The sequence below is a fragment of the Caretta caretta genome, chromosome 12, assembly GCF_965140235.1.
Source record: "Caretta caretta isolate rCarCar2 chromosome 12, rCarCar1.hap1, whole genome shotgun sequence".
NCBI classification, from domain to species: Eukaryota; Metazoa; Chordata; order Testudines; family Cheloniidae; genus Caretta; species Caretta caretta.
In genome coordinates this window covers 26,186,937-26,205,477 of record NC_134217.1, presented here as the reverse complement: position 1 = coordinate 26,205,477, position 18,541 = coordinate 26,186,937, and the positions used below count along the sequence as shown (strand labels likewise).

At 43.2% G+C, this 18,541-nt stretch overlaps 2 protein-coding genes and 1 long non-coding RNA gene across 3 annotated transcripts in view; 1 reads left to right on the top strand and 2 right to left on the bottom strand.

Moving 5' to 3' along the window:
* DYNC1LI2 (dynein cytoplasmic 1 light intermediate chain 2) overlaps positions 1-1,636 on the bottom strand; it is a 47,744-nt gene extending 46,108 nt beyond the window's left edge. Inside the window, exons 1-2 of the mRNA XM_048870597.2 lie at positions 1,371-1,636; positions 332-405 (exon numbers count right to left, since the gene is read on the bottom strand). Of these exons, the coding sequence (XP_048726554.1) occupies positions 332-405; positions 1,371-1,465 (169 nt within the window). The 5' untranslated portion in view covers positions 1,466-1,636. The remainder of the gene's footprint in view (positions 1-331; positions 406-1,370) is intronic.
* A 357-nt stretch (positions 1,637-1,993) lies between these two features.
* Positions 1,994-5,960, top strand: LOC142068626 (uncharacterized). Its single transcript, XR_012664504.1, has 3 exons — positions 1,994-3,048; positions 3,124-3,251; positions 4,060-5,960. It is a non-coding gene; the product is annotated as an uncharacterized LOC142068626 (long non-coding RNA).
* A 6,704-nt stretch (positions 5,961-12,664) lies between these two features.
* Positions 12,665-18,541, bottom strand: part of TERB1 (telomere repeat binding bouquet formation protein 1) — a gene marked incomplete at its 5' end in the record, with an annotated part of 48,392 nt that continues 42,515 nt past the window's right edge. Inside the window, 3 exons of the mRNA XM_048816984.2 lie at positions 12,665-13,886; positions 15,566-15,678; positions 16,149-16,265. Coding sequence (XP_048672941.1) covers positions 13,656-13,886; positions 15,566-15,678; positions 16,149-16,265 — 461 coding nt within the window. The remainder of the gene's footprint in view (positions 13,887-15,565; positions 15,679-16,148; positions 16,266-18,541) is intronic.

Sequence of the window (18,541 nt, the reverse complement as noted above, 5' to 3'; positions counted from 1 at the left end):
ATGGCCTCATCTACACATTTAAAGTTATTTTAAAAACAAATTAAGTTAAACCAGTGCAAATGCAGATCTATATTTGCCCTGTTATATTGGGTTAGCTTGCACCTACACATTTACCAATGCAAGCTAAACCGATATAAGTCAGGTTTAAAGTCAAATTAAGTGCATCAATTCATGGTTTTGTCCGTACAAAGTTTTGAACCAATGTCATTAAATCATTTTAACTCCGCCTCCTCCCCCACCCCCAAAAAAACCTGTTTTGTGTGTGAACCATGCTTTATTATTTCTTAGAAATCATAGAAATTGCTCTCCACTGCTTGAAGATACTACTCACCAAAAACAAGAATGTTTTTGCCTGATGGTAATTTAGACCTGGACCGGGTGGAAACTTCACTCAGTATTGAGGACCTATGGGGACAGCACCACTTGTTAGTTTGCCAGTGGGGCACCCAAAAAGAAAGATCAGGTAAATGTCAGCTCGAAAGCCCTGATAAGCAGATATTTAAGCAGACCTGTCGAATGTCATCCATTCAGAAAAGATATCTACCAGCTATGAGATCTCTAAATAAAAAATATTCAAGACAGATACCTTGCTTGGATAATCTGAAAGGCAGCTACCAGAGCTGCTCACTTTTAGGACGTAAACTGTTGCAGTGTCTCAATGACACATTTAACAGCAAACCGTTTTTTTACAAACTTGAACCTCTAATGAAGAGGCCTCCTAATTGTAAGAAGACCTAGAGCTGTGACTGCCTGACTGGTACTAACCTATGGTGAAGGCCTTACTCTGTCGCCTTTAACACCAGGAGATGAAATATGACACATCACTTAGTGGTGAAAGCGAAGGGGTGGGAGACCACAGAGCACCCCCGGCTCTGCCATGATTTCCTATGTGACTACACGCAAGTCATTCTCCACAGCCCATGTCCCCACCCAGGAAGTGCAGAAGCGACCTGTGGCCAGAGCTGCCGAGGGGCTGCAGTCCCTGAAATCCCTAGGGCGCAGGGAGAGTCCCCAAGGGGCCCAGTCCAGGACAAAGCGGGTACGAGCCCACGCGCGGCGCCCAGATAGCCAGTTCCTCCTCCCACCCACCCGCACAGCGCAGGCCGCGCCACTGCGCCGCTTCCAAGCCGCGGGTCAGCTCCGGTTGAGGGCTGACAGGGGCCGGGGGGCCCAAGCTGCATTAGTCATCAAGAGCAGGCAGGCGGCAGGGCCGCGGCCAGCCTGCCACCCTGCTTCCCCGGGAGTCCCGGAGAGGACCCGGACCCGGACCCGGACCCGAACCCAGCCCCAGCCCGCCCCGACGCCCTGGGGAAACCGCAGCCCCGCCCGACACTCGGGAGCAGCCGAGGCCAGCCCCCGGCCCAGCTCACCACAGGTTCTGCCCTTCCTCCTCCTCGCTGGGGATCTCGGCGGCCCCGGCCGCCTCCGGCCCCAGCAACTTCTTCTCCGCCAGCACCGGCGCCATCTTGCCAACAGCAGCCACGGCCACCACAAAGAGTGACCTCACCCGGGCCCGCCGAGGACCCGCCTGACTGGGCCGTCCCGCCGCCGCCTCCCACCCGGGAGACACCGCGCCCGCTCCCCGCACAAACCCTCAGCACAGTCGCCTGACAGAGTCCTCAGGGCGGGGCCCGTGCAGGGCCCGTCCCCGGACCGCGCGCCGCTTCGGTCAGGCAGCCACACGGGCAGCTATGAGCTCAGCGGCTGTGAAGAGCCGCCGCCCCGTGTCCCAGGGAGCAGCGCCCCCTAGTGTCCGCAGGGCTCTCAGACAACTGGATGCCAAGTCCGAAAACAAAGCAATGGAATTCTGAGACATCCATCTTTATGGATCTTCATCCCTTTTTACTGTGCTCCTTACCACGGATTCTGCAATGTTGCTAAGGAGGTGGGAAATCAGTGGTTCTTAGGCTTTTCCTTGCCCCAGTTGTTGCTGGTGAATAAGTGCTGGAAGAGGCCACTTACTTCTGCTCACCCTAACTTCCAGTTGCTGAAGAGGAGTGAGGTTGAGAGGAGGAGTTTTGCTTTTTCTCTCCCCAGTCCTTGCTCTGAGCTGCTAGGTGAGAAAGAAGAAGTTAGGCACCTTGTGCAATAACGATGGTTCTTCAAGATGCGTGTCCCTATGGGTGCTCCACTGTAGGTGCGTCTGCGTCCCTGTGCTGCTGATTGGAGAGCTTCGGTAGCAGTGTCCATTGGGCCTGCACATGTGCCGTCTCTCCTCATGCTGTGCCACGAGGCTAGCCAGCATGCGGTTCTTAGTTCCTTTTCTACCACAGAATTGTAAATGAGAACGCCAAAGTAGAGGGGAGACGGGCAGGTTGTGTAGCACTCATAGGGACATACATCTCGAAGAACCATTATTACTCCACACGGTGAAAGAGGAGGTTACCTTAGGAATGAACTTTGGATGTGGCCTGAGTGTAACCTCGTCTGGGAAGAATACTATGTAAAGAGGATGTGCCATCAGAGACCCTATGCTTCTAGCCGAGGTAACTACTATCAGAAAGGCAGACAAGTGACATAGATTCAAACATAGATTCGAAGGGGGGGCCTTATCAGCCTTTTCAGTACCAGGTTTAGGTCCCACAAGGGGTAGGAAGTCGAGGTTGAGGGAAGAGGTTTGTTATACCCTTAAGGAACCTTTTGATAATTGGGTGTGATAGTACTGAGTACTCCTCTATGGGTTGGTGAAATGCTGTGATGGGTGCTAGGTGTACCCTGAGAGAGCTCAGGGATATCCCAGATTTTTTAAGGATCAGGGCATATTCCAGAATATGTGGGAGAGTTGCTGACACTGGAGAGATTGGTTGGGATGTGCACCAAATCTGAAACCTGGACCACTTCTGCAGATAAGTGCATCACATGGAGGGCTTTCTACTGTGTAACAGAACTTCTTGTACTTCCCTTGAGCATGAGCTTTCTACGTGCTGGAGCCATGCTTTGAGGCGGAGAATCCCCACGTTGGGATGTATGGTACGCCCTTTTGTCCTGTGAGAGGAGGTGTGGAGTGGTCAAAAGGAAGATCGTTGGGCACATCACGAGCTGCATCAGGTAAGGGTATCAGGTCTGTCTTGGCCAAATAGCAATCAAGATTATGTGAGCTCCGTCCCTCTTTATCTTTAGCAGGACCTGCACAGAAGAGGAAACAGAGGAAAGGCGTAAAGGTCTTTGTCCCAGAGGGAAAAGAAAGCATCAGCCAGAAAGTGCTGTCCCATCCCTGCCTTGGAGTAGTATCACGGACACTTCTGATTCCGGTAAGTGGCGAACAGGTCTGTGGAAGGTGTTCCTCACTGTGAGAACAAGTTGTGAAGTACTGTCAGGTGCATCTCCCATTCATGGTTGTGTGGGAATTGCAACTGAGCTTGTCGGCTATCGAGTTCTGCGGGCCTGGGAGGTAAGCCGCAGACAAGGTGACATTGTGAGAGATGCACCAGTTCCATAGCTTCATCATTTATGCACATAGGGAGGGCTACCTGGCCTCTCCTTGGAGGTTGATGTAGTACATTGAGGCTATGCTGCCAGTTATGATCTTCATATGAGATCCTGCTATCACTAGAAGGAAATGAGTGCAGGCATTCCTGACCGCTCTCAATTTGAGGAGATTGATGTGTAGTGATATCTCCACAGGTAACCATTTGCCTTGTGTTGTGAGTCCGTTTAAATGCGTGCCCATCCTATGAGTGATGCCTGGGTGGTAAGGAGCAATGATGGTGACGCCTGCAAGAAGGGAATCCCTTTGCATGCTATGGCTGGGTTCTTCCACCAATCCAGGGAGTTTCTGACCTGTATCAGCAGTACCGTGAGGTGTGGGTGCCAGATTGTGGTCTCGGTGCCGGCAGTTGCAGAGGATATCAAGCGAGATGGTGATCATTTTCAGCTATCCCTGAGGGGACCTCCCACTCTCTTTTTTGACCTGTGAGAGGAGTCCCCAGATGGTTTCTTTGACCCACTATCCTTCAAAGTTGAAGGTTGAGGGGGGAGACTCACACCTGTCAGAGGACTGGGGTAGGAGAGCTACCGCCATAAAGATGATTTTTTTGGCGAAGCTTTCTGTCCTTGCAGGATCTTTGGCAGAGCTGCTGACAGAGGAAGCATTTCTGCTGGATATAGCCCTCACCAAGGCAGCAGATACACTGGTAGTGCTTGTCCGTGATCAGGATCTCCTTACTGCAAGTGCAACACTTCCTAAAGCCTGAAGAGCTGAGCATACTCTTGTCTGGGGGTTCCCCCCGACTGAGAGTTGACCAAAGTCCTTTCTTCTTTTTTTTCCTCCTGGCAATGGCCAAATAAACAGTAAAATGGGGAAAAGAAACAAAAGAGGCTTCAAAGGAAGCTAAAAATGTGCAATTGTTAAAGAGTTAACAATCCGCAAATGGACAGCTAAATCTCTGTCTCTAGCCAGGGGTGGTTGAGAAGGAACTGAGGTCTGTTAGCCTCCACGTGCTGGCTAGCCTCCTGGTGTAGCAGAAGAAGAGACTGTGCATGTGTGGGCCCAGTGGACACTGCTACCGAACCTCTCCGATCAGCAGCATAGGGACTCAGACACACCTACAGTGGAGCACCCACAGGGACACTACTTGAAGAAGAACATTGATGTGGCCAGCAATAATACTGACTATTACTGTGAATGTGGGAGGAGAAAGGAGGTTTATAGATAAATTCCTGGGCCATAGTTACCAAGGGAGTGGTGCAAGCAGGAATATTGTCCACACCTTTGCTTACTGGTCATGGCCACACCCATGGTTCTTCTTCTGGAGGGGTAAGGGTGGGGTGCCAGGAACTAAAAGACCAATATGTAGGTATATGAGGCTTCAAACGGTATCCTGGAGGAAGCATACAAAACAGCTAAAGGCACTTGATGGAAACAGTTTCTGTGTTTTCCTGTTGGCAGTTGGTGAGACATTGATTTCAGGGTGGGATAGACGCTAGAAGGAGGCCATAGTGTGTGATATCCCATACACTGCAGGAGTTTTGTGAGAACTGTCTGAGAACATTTTTCAACCACCAGTCACTTGAAGTCTTGATGATAGCATCCTCACTGCAATACTATATAAATGTATCCTTTCTCCTCTCTGAGAGATTAAGCAGTTTGACTTAACAGAGTCAAGAAAATAGAATAACTTTCTCATAGAAATTTTAAAAAGTAAACAAGGAAACTAAATCATGCCAAACCAATCAAATTTCCTTCTTTGATGGGGTTACAGGCCTAGTGGATGTGGGGGAGGAGTAGACATGATATATCTTGATTTTAGTAAGGCTTTGGACACAAACCTACATGACATTCTCATAAGCAAACAAGATAAACGTCATCTTGATGAATTTCTATAAGGTGGATACACAATTTGTTGAATGACTGTTCAACAATTATCAATGGTTCAGTATGAAACTGGAGTCCCACAGGGGTGAGTCCAGCATCACTATTCAATATTTTCATCAATGGCTTGGATAATAGAGTGGAGAGTATGATTATAAAATTCACAGATGGGAGAGGTTGTATGCACTCTGGAGAACAGGAGTAGAATTCAAAATGGCCTTGACAAATTGGAGAATTGATCTGAGTTCAACAAGATGACATTCAATAAAGACAAGTGCAAAGTACTTCACTTAGGAAGGAAAAATCAAATGCAGAACTGTAAATGGGAATAACTGGCTAGACAGTAGTACTTGCTGAAAAGAATCTGGAAGTTATAGTGCAGGGGTAGGCAACCTATGGCACATGTACCAAAGGCGGCACGGGAGCTGATTTTCAGTGGCACTCACACTGCCCAGGTCCTGGCCATCGGTCCGGGGGGGCTCTGCATTTTAATTTAATTTTAAATGAAGCTTCTTAAACATTTTTAAATCCATATTTACTTTATATACAACAATAGTTTAGTTATATATTAAAGACTTATAGAAAGAGACCTTCTAAAAACGTTAAAATGTATTACTGGCAGGCGAAACCTTAAATTAGAGTGAATAAATGAAGACTCAGCACACCACTTCAGAAAGGTTGCCGACCCCTGTTATAGTGGATCACAAATTGAATGAGTTATCAATGTTATACAATTGCAAAAAGGATAATATTCTGGTATATATGAACAGGCGTGTTGTACATAAGACACAGGAGGTAATTGTCCTGGTCTGCTCGGCACTGGTGAGACCTCAGTTGGCATACTGTGTCCAATTCTGGATGCCAAGCATATCATTATAACAAGTGGAAGAATGGGGTTTTCTCTCCATTACAGGAAAACACTTTCCGTTTATTTGCATGTTAGGTACAAGTTGTGTGATCATAGTTATAAATTATTTCATACCGTAATTGTAAACCTATAAAACGTACATAATATTTTGAAACACTGGGGTAGGGAGAGGAGGAACTATTGTGTTGGTGCTTAATTAAAAAATTAAAAACAATTTATTTGATTTAAACTAGACGTACAGCTCATTTACTCATCTTCCCAAATAGCTGCACTGAAGAGGACACCATTGTCCTTGGATCAAATTAGTGGCAAAGTTTATCATTTAATATTATGTTGGTGAAGTAATGTTAGTTTCTAGTCACTTCAAGACTTTAAATCTCACTAATGTAATTCCCATTTCTATGTGTGAGAAGAAGAGAGGGATGTTTAAATATTTGTCTTCTTCAGCCATTAGTCTGCATTAGAAGCATGTTATTATTGTGATCCCCTGACAGTGTAATTCTTTCCCCTCTTCATATATACTAATTGTAGCCTAATCAATTCTCATATGACAGATGAGGTTTCTTCACCTGAAGTTTATTTGAGTAGGGGCTCAATCTTTAATAGATCAGTAAGAAAGAAGCCTGACAACAGTCTCCTTAAAAAGCGCCAAATTCTGCCCTCATATGTATGCCACTCCCAGTGAGTAACTTTGTCTCTGATTGGCCCTGATCTAAGTGCTTAACCTTACTAGCATGAGCAAGGATGTTGGAACAATTTGTGTAGTGGGGATGCGGAGAGCCATTGAACCAAACTGTGAACACTGTGTATGATGGAATCCATTTCAAGCCAGGGGGTGCAGCAGTACCCCAGCACCTATGAGCATGAGGGAGCACCACTGAGCAGAGTATTAATAGTATTAAAGTTAAGCATCTTCATAAGTGTATGCAAGACCTGGGTCTTTGAGGGTATGTCTCTCAAAGAACACCTTTTGTAAGTTTTTGAAGAAAGATGCTTATGATACATCGATTCACCTGATATAAAGCAGTTACTGTATATTATACAGAGCTAAAAACACAACAGCTACAAATGTTAAAATACCTGTTGAAGATTTTTAAAGACTTTTTGCAGCAGAAAACCAAATGTAATTTTCAGTTACAGAATTCCCTCCTCCCCCGCCCCCCGTTAATGATGTGTTAGTGCAGTATTAAGAAAACTGCATACCGAATAAGGAGAAATCTATGTTAACTAACTATAGAATATTGACATTACTTGCATGTTAAAGTTAATGATATCAGAGCCTCTACATAATTTGAACTAGAAAATAAAAAAGAAATATTAAACTTATCAATGCAAAATGAGGTTACTAATACTTTCAAAGCATTCTATAAATATGACATAATCAGAGCAAATAGTGGGTCTACTCAGATTTCTGAATGTCATATGGTAACCTGTTCAATTGTAAGCAGAAGTCAAATTTGACAGTAGTTGCATTCTAATAATTTAGTGTAACATTTAATGTTTACATGGTACTCTGGACAGCTCCCCAGCCAATGCTAACAGACAAGGACTATTATAGCTCAACTCACCAGGGACACACCTAATCTTCTGTACAAAAAGTTCTGACCTTCTCTTCGGCTCTCTATGTAGAACAATCTAAACAATATATTAATTTTACTAATTTACTTCAATTTTGCTAATTATTAGTATAAGACTTTCTCAGCAGTCACTGTAAATGCTTATACACTTAGTGGTGCCCATTTATATGGTTAGTCTGTTGTGGCATAAATTTAAACAGCTCTGAAATAGGACTCTTGTATGCAACAAAAGATACATTACAAAGCTTGTCTAACCCACAACCTTATCTCTTTCTCTAAACCTCTCATCTGTTGTTTCTAGACTCTGTAGGGTGTAGAACTCTGCTACATTTGTTGCTCTGACTTCCCTGCAGCTAATTAATTTTTTTACATGCAATGGTTTTATTGGCTTCTGTAATTTTAAAAAAGTTTTGCCTTGAGTATTTAGGCTCGTTTTTCACACTGCTGAAAGTTTCCATTGACTTAATCAATTCCTTCAGTACACAGAACCTTATACACATTAAAGTTTACGTACATCATTTGGAATTAAAGCATAAATTAGTTGGGGACCTGGTGTCACTATTCATAATTTTGCAGCAAAAATGCATCTATAGTAGAACCTCAGAGTTATGGAGACCTTGGGAATGGAGTTTGTCTGTATCTCTGAAATGTTCCGTAACTCTGAAAAAGAGGTTATGGACTTCAGCCACATGGGGGGTTGGGGCTGCAGTCACTGGGTGGGGGGCGGGGAAGAGTTGGGGCTTCTAACCCTTGGGGCGCCAGGGCTCCAGGTAGGGGGCTCAGGGCTTCTGCCCTTTGGGAGCACCAGGACTCAGCACTTTAGACCTGGGGGGAGTCCTGGGGCTTGAGGCTTCAGCCCCACAGTTTTGCTCCCAGTTTCAGTGCTACGCAGGGCACCGGAGCTCAGAGCTTCCCATGGCTGCCCTCCTGGTTTCAGGGGAAGAGGGTGTGTCAGGGCTTGGGGCTTTAGCTACGGGGGAATCGTTGGGGCTGAAACTGATGCTCCCCTTGTAGCTAAAGCCCAGAGCCTTGGCATCCCCATGGGGCTGAAGCCAGGAACAGAGCTGCACGGCTGAAGCCCCAGCACTCCCCCACAGTCTAAAGCCCTGAATCCCTGTGCTCCCGAGGGTCAGAAGCCCTGAGGGCCTCCCTCCAGCCTGGAGTCTTAATCCCCCCCACACCCTGCGGCTGCAGCCCCCAACCCCCTGTGGCTGAAGCCCTGGGCCTTGGGGCTAAAGTCCCAAGGCAGTACAGTATTTGCTGCTTTTTTTTTTTCAGTCTGCGCTGCTGCCTGATTGAGGACTTCCAGTTTCACCTGGTATCCAGTTGACTGGTAAATCCATAACTCTGGTGTTCATATCTTTGAGAGTCTACCAGGGGTGTAGCCATGCGTGGGTCATGGCCCACCCACTTAGCATGCAGGCCCACCCAAATCTGAGCAGAGGTGTAGTGCTGCCACAGTGGCCCGGAGCGTCACTTGGGCACGTGAAATCCAGGACTGAGCTATGTGCCTGTCCTTCAGAAAGCTATGCTCCGGCAGCTCTGCCTTGCCATTTTCTGAGCCACCCCATATGTGTGCCCAGCTGAGCAGGTGAATCCCTGTGTCTGCGGGCACCAGGGCTAGGAAGAGGGCCTGGGGTTAGGGGAGAAGCTGAGCTAGCACAGTCTGTCATTACCCTCCCACCCGAAAGTTGGGCCACCAACTTTCCACTCCTAGCTATGCTACTGAGTTCTACTATATTAACAAATTTGTCATTGTTAAGGAATACACCATTTTATAGCTGTGAAGGGGTTGACTCACTGCTAGCACCTCCTTGTGCCCAGGCCTGGATTAGCAGCTCTCTTCCCATTGGGGAGATTCTGCTGATGGTTGCCCCACCTCTGCAGTGGTCTGCATCTTCCTGTGACTCGGCCCTCCGGCCAGGTCACTTTAAAGTCTCTTCCTTTCCAGGGTAATCCATGAACAAAAAGAAAGGGGAATTAATGCAAATAAACAGAGCTCATAGGAAATAGAGGGGAATTATTCCCTCTCAAGGGAATCAGAATCTGGCTCTCCCTTCTCTCAGGGAAGGGCCATTGGGGAGCACTCATTTGAGAAGCTCCTACCTTCAGTCAGCCCTTTCCTCAGGAGTTGAGGGTCTGTTCTCTTACTGGTTGTGCCAACGGGTAAGCTTCTTTGCTTCTCTTTTCAGCTCCTCCTTTAGCCTATGCATGTGCATGTATTGCAGGCATGGTATAAAACTGCCTGATCCTAGAGCCATTCTTTAGTCCCTTGTTGTCCACAGTGGGGTTTGTATACCCCATCACAATAGCCTGCTATTCTTGGCCTACCTGAAGTCTAGTACTGCATTATATAAGATCACAACAAGCATGGCTGCTTAAATCGAACACTAAATTATTTACTCTTATTGATCTGTGACATCTTACATGTGATTGTCAGCACAATATTACAGAAAAGGACTTATTCTCCTGTTGTATGAGTAACCTAATTGACATCAGTGGAGTTACTGTTCCAAAACCTCTGCTAGTGCAAATGAGCATAGCATAATGGATCATTGTATTTACGAAGTTAAAGAATTTAGACTCAACACACACAATTAGTTTAGTGATAACAGTCATGTTAATGGGCATATGGAAAGTAGATTAAACTGGGACAAGCATATATGTAGCAAGAGTTTCTTTCGAGTCAATTTAAAATATTGGCCTAAAAGTTCCCCCGGGAAGAGGACTAGTCACAGTGCACTAAGTGTATGTAATTATTTGCAGGATGTGGGCAGAAATTGAAGTTGCTAAATGGGATATTAGGTAACTGTCACACTCTCTTTGGGGTTCTTAACATTGAGGATGGAATTTGAAAATAAACTGTCATACATTGTAGGTACTCTTCTATATTGAACTACTTGATTTTATGTATGTTATGACAAGTTCTACCAAAATACTACTACAGAGAAAGTAAATTTATTTTCCTAGGGAAGCACAATGTATTGTTAGATGTATTATCTGCTGTTCAGCTGTGGTATGGATGGCTTTATTCATGTGCAGTTCTAGCTCTAGCATCAGATTTTATGTCAGAGTGAATGAAATACAAGATACACTTAAACCCAAGTCACATCTTGGTATTAAAAACCTCATCCTTTTTTAAACAGCTAGATAAATGTGGATCCTATTCATTCTTCTTTCTTGTTCAGATGATCAAAGAATTAGTAATTACTGAGGGTATGTCTACACTGCATTAGAGACCCACAACTGGCCTACACCAGCTGACTAGGGGTCATGCTAAAAGGTTTTTTAATGGAGATTTAGACATTGAGACTTGGGCAGGAGCCTAGGTTCTAGGACTCTGTGAGGTGATAGGGTCTGAGCCCAGGCTGCAGTCTGAGCCTGAACATCTACAATGTAATTAAACAGCCCCTTAGCCCAAGCCAGCTGCAGGTGTCTAATTGCAGTGCAGACATACCCAAAGTGACTTACTAGCTAATGCACCACCTGGTGGCTTGGTGCAGTGTTATAGGGCTTTCACTTTATGTAGCCCCACTGGCTGGTCATTCAGGTCTGCTGCTAGCCCACCTCGTCTTGTGATTCAGCACTCTGGCCAGGTCATGTTTAGTCTCACCTCTTTCAGGGAAAACCAGAGTTCAATGCAAGAACACTGCCATGACTAGACATCAGGTCATCAGCCCAGATCCAAGTTCAGTAATCCTTCTGATCCTTGTATCGGGCGTCTTCATGCTAGCCTCTGTGGTGAGGCAGTACAGGAACCCAGTCCCTCCCTCCACCCTGGATTCCAAGCTGAGGGAGCCTGTAACAAGGGGTTGTTTGTCTCATCAGATCTCTTGCTTCTTCTGTGGACTGCTTCCTATGTCACCCCATCTTCTCCTCAGGGGGTTTGTATTGTTGGCAGGGATCTGCTTTAGGGCTAGGCCTCTAGTCCAAGGTGACAAAGGAAAGAAAACTAAATTAACAAAATAAAGACTAGCACCAGCCCTTCTGTCCTGCAAGGGTCCTTCAACCACTGTTTGCAGGACCTCCATATTTGCAGGAAACCTAAGATAGCTTGGCTCTCTGGTTTGCTTATTTCTGGGAGTTGAGAGTGAGACCTCAGTCCAACCTCCCAAGGGTGGGGTCTTCTGATCAGGGCTTCTCCTGGCATTCCCAACACTATTACTACCATGTCTAAGGGCAATACAAGAACACTAGCTTAAAGTACCCACTGCTCTTCAGAGTAAAGGAAGAATGGCTACTCACACACAAAAATGGAAATTGAATGAACATCCAAAACAGAATTAGTTTGATAGTAAGCTCCTAAAGACAGGGTCCATAACTGAGCTTTATAAAGGACTACATATAAGTAATGTTCTAAAAATAAAAATGGCTACATCCTGCTTTCCTATTCATTCTGGTATAGATGTACATGATAATTGGGCTCCTTCAACTTTAGCAGCTTTCAATATTAGTTCTATATACACACACAACAGGGTAGTTTGTGATAAAAATCACACTTAAGCATTTTAAATGTGCATTCCAGAGTACTAAACCCAAGTGCAATAACATCTATAAGTGTGGTATAAAATAGAGAAAAAGATAGAAATGGCTGTATGTTAAAGATAATGATGTGCTCTTGTTCCATCTCAGGGACAGTGGAATGGAAAAAAGCAAGAAAATAAAAACAGAGCCAACAAAAATATTTTAAAATGTATCAGTATGTGGCATCAATTTAGCAATGTTAAACTTTTGTACAAAAATGAAAGAGGATAAAATGATCTGTAATATAGTTTTAGCAAGTGAGATATTTAAAGAAAGTGCAAATATTCCAGTTAAGCACTGGAAGGTCAAGTTAAATATTGCATGCAAAAAGTTTTGTTCTGGGGGTTTTTTTTTTGGGTGTGCCTCTGTAGTAAAGTTAAAGCATTTTCATTTTAGTGGTATACATTTTATTTAATGAATGTACATTAGCATTCTGAAAATACCTATCAAAATACATTTCACTTAAGTCTACATAAGAGCCTAGCCCTGTATAAATCACAATAAAAAATCTGAAATGAAATATGTAGAGTGCATATTAACAGTACCTAACTCTTTTACACTATAATTCTGTCCTTTAAACTTCAAATTCTTTAGCAGAATATAAAATATTTTAGAAAGATGTTACAGATCTTCTTTATTTTCATTCCTCTGTAAAATTTTTAAAAAAATAGTAAATATCAAAACAAACTGGTATTTTCATACACTAAATTGTGATACAAGATCTAGTACATATTCTACAACAGGGTTAAGAGAAAGAATACCTGCTAGTTGTTCGAAACATGCTACAAATATTAGCTAATCAATTATAATCCTTCATACCCCTGCATAAGGGGTAAATAAAAATCATCTTCATTTTACAGATAGAGAAAACTGATATACACAAAGAAACTTGCCCCAGGCGAAACAAATCATTGTCAGAGAGAAATTAGAACTCAGGAATTCCTAGCTTCCAGTCCCTAGTCAGTATGTTGGACTATCCTAGGGATCTTGGGTGAGCTTCTCACTCATTCTGGCCTTTGTATTCTGAGTAATAGGGCTGGAATGACACTAAGGAGTTCTAAAAGTCCTAGATGTAGTTCTCTCCCTGCACAGGGCTTGGAGAAGACAGTCACAGCGAGCAACAGGCTGCTCCAGCTTAGGCAGCCTACTAGGGCTGCCTTAGTTACAAGAGGCAGCAGCCAGAACAGGGAGGGCACAAAAGGTGGTTTACAGGCGCTTTAGCCCTTTTGCCCCTGGGCTGCAACTTCTGTGATGTGCCTCAAAGGCACAGCACAAAATCTCACACTTTTGTGGTTTCACAGCAAAACTGAAAATGCAATTAGAGGTTACAATTCAAATCAGTTTTTAACTTTAACATAAAGAGACTATTCGAAAATTAAATTTCCCTTACAGGTATCTGTAACTTGCGGTATTTTTTAGCAAGATCAACATTTGTCCGTCCTTTCTGAAATGGGTAGGACCACAAAATTGAATTCCAGTGATGGCCCATTTTCCTTACGCCACTCAAAAGATAGTTTACCTCTTCTGTTGTAAAATCTTTCCGGATTCTTCGTTTATTCTTTTTTAAAGCTCTTGCATGTGTGTCCAATGAAAGACTTTCAGTCCTCTGTAAGTATTTATTTTGACTTATTTAAAAATTATGTAAAACTACATAGCATTGAAGTGGAAAAGATAATATAAGTCATTAAGAATACCATTTAACATAATTCTTAAATGTTAGTTCTGATATTATAGAGGCCTACAGAACAACAGAAGGAGAGGTTACTTATTCTGTACGATAACTGTACCCCATGCACTTTTGAGCACAGATTTGGTAGCTGTACCTGGTCTGCCCTGTGCACCTTTGAGCAGAGATTTGGTAGCTGCACCTGGTCTGCACATACACCCTAACTATTCTTGTGCCCTGTACCAAAGATATATAGGGCAGTGTTGGGTGAACCACCCCTCCGTTCCTTCCCTACCATGAAGTCCCTTCAAGACAAGACTTTGATGCAAAGGAAAAGGAGGGCGGATAATGGAGTATCCACAGGGATATTAATCAAAGAATTCTAGTTACTATACAGGGTAAGTAATCTCTCCTTCAAGTTATGTCTCTATGGGTTCACTTCAGCTGATTCCTAAGCAGTACTCCCTGAAGGAGGAGGAAGCTTCAGAACCTGGTCTAAGACGGTGTGCAGAACTGCAGTACAAAGATAGCATCTGTCCTGGAGGCATGCACTAAGGCATAGTGTTTTGAGAAGGTGTGAACCAAAGCCTCAGCTTTGCATATTTTTGTAATGGGCACAGTCTTCAACATGAAAATGGAAGTAGGTTGAGATCTGGTGGCATGGGCTATAACCCTAGGAACAGGGTGATTAGCAGCCTCATAACAAGAGAGGATACAACTGGAAAGTCTTTGGGTGGAAACAGGTATCCCTTTAACTCTGGCAGCAAAAGAGACAAACAGTCTGGGAGGGGTCCTAAAGGATTTGGTGCCGTCCAGATAAAAGGCCAACACACCTCTAATGGCTAAGGTGTGGAGGGCAGCTTCCCCATGGTTAGATGAGAAGGGCCCTGGGAAAACTGATTTCACAGATTGCACAGAAATTGCTAAATTAGCCCTATATCGTGATTTTTCCAATAAAGGGGAGATGGAAGTGAGAATCTGCACCTGGTCTCATGTTTGGTGAGGCTCATAGCCCTCCTGAACTGCTGCCTTGACAGCAGAATAGCCAATGTGTGTGTGGTGTCTCCCAGAGACCTTACCTCCTAGGCTCTGTGATTCACTGCCTATTAATGAAACCAGAGGCAGGGGGCAGAAACTGTGGCAGGGAGACAATTCTGAAGAGCCTAGTCTAAAGCGGCTGTTGCTGCCCTGTCCTATCCTCCCTGCTCTGACCACATTGACCTGCCTAGCGTGCCCCCTCACGGGGGGAGCAGTCAAGCCCTAGCTGCCCCATCCTGACTCAACCACGTGTCAGCCCCAGCCCCCCACTCTGTGACCACAGGGACCAGGTCCTGGGCAGAAGGGGAGACCCAGAGGTGGTTAAAGGAGAGTGAAGGGCTTAAAAAAAAATTAGTACTAAATACACCCACTTATACTAGGGATGTAACTGCACTGACAATCAATGGAGATGCACCTGTTTACACTAGGGTTCAACTTGGTCATTCATCCTGGTGCTGGGTTCCTGTTACAAGTGACTACACTAATAACAATAAAGACATTTTTAAAAACCACAGAGGTGTTGACTTTATTTTGGATTTTTATGCAGATATGTGAGGGTATTATCTGGCCTCATAACTTACCTCATCTTCATCAAATGAATATTTATTTTTCTCATTCAAGCCTTGATATTCTGTGTTGTGTGTTTCTTTGACTGTTTGTTTCTTCAAGTGTGTGTCTTGGTCTGTTTGGAGAGCTGTGAAGTTATGAACAAGGCCATCTGTATGTTAATTTAAACTAATTGAAATCTAAGATAGAACTGAATGTGGTAATGTAAAGCAGCAGTTCTTCTTACAAAAGTTAAAGTGTGAATGTTCACTTATTTTATAAATTCTAATAAATAATATTAAAGTAGCTTTTCTCCAGCATTAAGGCTACATCAATGTCACTGATGCATTAAATATCAGTGACATTGGGGTTATATCTTAGGTGCAGTAGAAGTAACTAACCAACAGATGACAGAAGACCATGCTCACAAGTCAACATCTTTTGTTATTAAAGTTGAAAGATAATAGTATATATCATTTTAAATTCTCATACCTTGATCTCCAGTGATGAGCACAGATTTTTTAATCACAGCCAATTGCAATGCACTCAACCAGAGACAGAGTAAAATTGATTTTACAGCTTCCTGAATTCTGTGATAAATTTTATGGTAATACTCACTTTTTGTGTATGTAGGCATTAAGTTATATTTTTCTCGGAAATTAATATTTTTCTTGAGGTTGTCATCTATATTTGAAATACTACTTTGGGTTTTCTTCATAGGAGTCAAACAAATACCTTTTAAAACACAACAAACAAGGTAATTATTTAGGAACCAAAATTCAAGGGAAGACCCTCTTCCCAGCTATATTATTAATGTATAATATAGCTGGACTAGAAGAATGTGCCAGGCAGGAAACCTTTGCCTTCCAGATGCCATGTCATATCAATCTAAAGGAGTTGGTAACTTGAAAATAGACTGTAATTTGGAAAAAGGTTATGCTGGCAGGCCAACCTCTCTGGAAAAAAATGATAACCAATTTTGGAATCTGGAGAATAAATGAACCAATTAGCTAGTAACTTGGTATCAGCAATTTGTTAATTTGGACACTAATATAAACCCAAGATTTTAAAAAGTAAGAGCCTAAAGTTATGTTCTTAAGCAAGTGGCCTGATTTTCAAAAGCACTGAGCACTCATTGACTTCAGTAGGTATTGCTGCATCCTCAGTAAATTTGAAAATCATGCCACTTCTTTAGGAGCCTAAATATGGATTTTGGAGCATAACTTCAGCCTATTTTTAAACTATGGTCATTAATAATACAAAACAGTGTCAGTCACTAGCACTGTATGGATATGGTTGGTGCTGTGTACCACAATCACTTCATTTTAATTGAGAATCCCTCGTGAATTATCTTAAAAGTAGAAATATGAGAGTTCTCATATTTTATGGGGTAAAGTGACACACTGATCCTCAACGATTAGACTGAAATTTATTACAGAGAGATTATGAACTGAATTTAGAGGCTGAGATATGGGCTGGGAGTTTCAATCCAATTCTTAGTGCAGATTAGGGCTGTCAATTAATCCTAGTTAACTCATGCGATCAAAAAAAAAATAATCATGATTAATTGCAGTTTTAATCACACTGTTGAATAATAGAATGCCTATTGAAATTTCTTAAATATTTTGGATGTTTTTCTACATTTTCATATATATTGATTTCAATTACAACACAGAATACAGGGTGTATATTATTTTTTTTACAAGTATTTGCACTGTAAAATGATAAAAGAAATAGTATTTTTCAATTCACCTCATACAAATACTGTAGTGCAATCTCTTTGTTGTGAAAGTGCAACTTACAAATGTAGGGTTTTTTGTTACATAACTGCACTCAAAAACAAAACAATGTAAAACTTCAGAGCCTCCAACTCCAGTCAGTCCTATTTCTTGTTCAGCCAATCGCGAAGACAAACAAGTAGTTTTATATTTATGGGATATAATGCTGCCTGCTTCTTATTTACAATGACAGGTTTCAGAGGAACAGCCGTGTTAGTCTGTATTCGCAAAAAGAAAAGGAGTACTTGTGGCACCTTAGAGACTAACCAATTTATTTGAGCATGAGCTTTCGTGAGCTACAGCTCACTTCATCAGATGTTTACCGTGGAAACTGCAGCAGACTTTATATACACACAGAAATCATGAAACAATACCTCCTCCCACCCCACTGTCCTGCTGGTAATAGCTTATCTAAAGTGATCAACAGGTGGGCCATCTGATGAAGTGAGCTGTAGCTCACGAAAGCTCATGCTCAAATAAATTGGTTAGTCTCTAAGGTGCCACAAGTACTCCTTTTCTTATTTACAATGTCACCAGAAAGCGAGAACAGGCATTTGCATGGCATTTTTGTAGCCGGCACTGCAAGGTATTTATGTGCCAGATATGCTAAACATTCGTACTCCCCTTTGTGCTTCAGCCACCATTTCAGATGATGTGCTTCCATACTAATGATGCTCGTTACAAAAAATAATGTATTAACTAAATTTGTGACTGAACTCCTTTGGGGAGAATTGTATGTCTCCTGCTCTGTTTTACCTGCATTCTGCCATACGTTTCATGTTATAGCAGTCTCGGATTATGACCCAGCACATCTTGCTTATTTAAGAACACTTTTACCGCAGATTTGACAAAACGCAAAGAAGGTACCAATGTGAAATTTCTAAAGATAGCTACAGCACTCGACCCATGATTTAAGAATCTGAAGTGCCTTCCAAAATCTGAGAGGGACGGGGTGTGGAGCATGCTTTCAGAAGTCTTAGAAGAACAACACTCCGATGCAAAAATTAGAAAACGCAAACCACCAAAAAAGAAAATCAACCTTCTGCTAATGGCATCTGACTCAGATGATGAAAATGAACATGCGTCAGTCCACACTGCTTTGGATGACAGAACCTGTCATCAGCATGGACTTGTCCCCTGGAACGGTGGGTGAAGCATGAAGGGTCATATGAATCTTTAGCGCATCTGGCACATAAACTTCTTGCTATGCTGACTACAACAGTGCCATGAGAA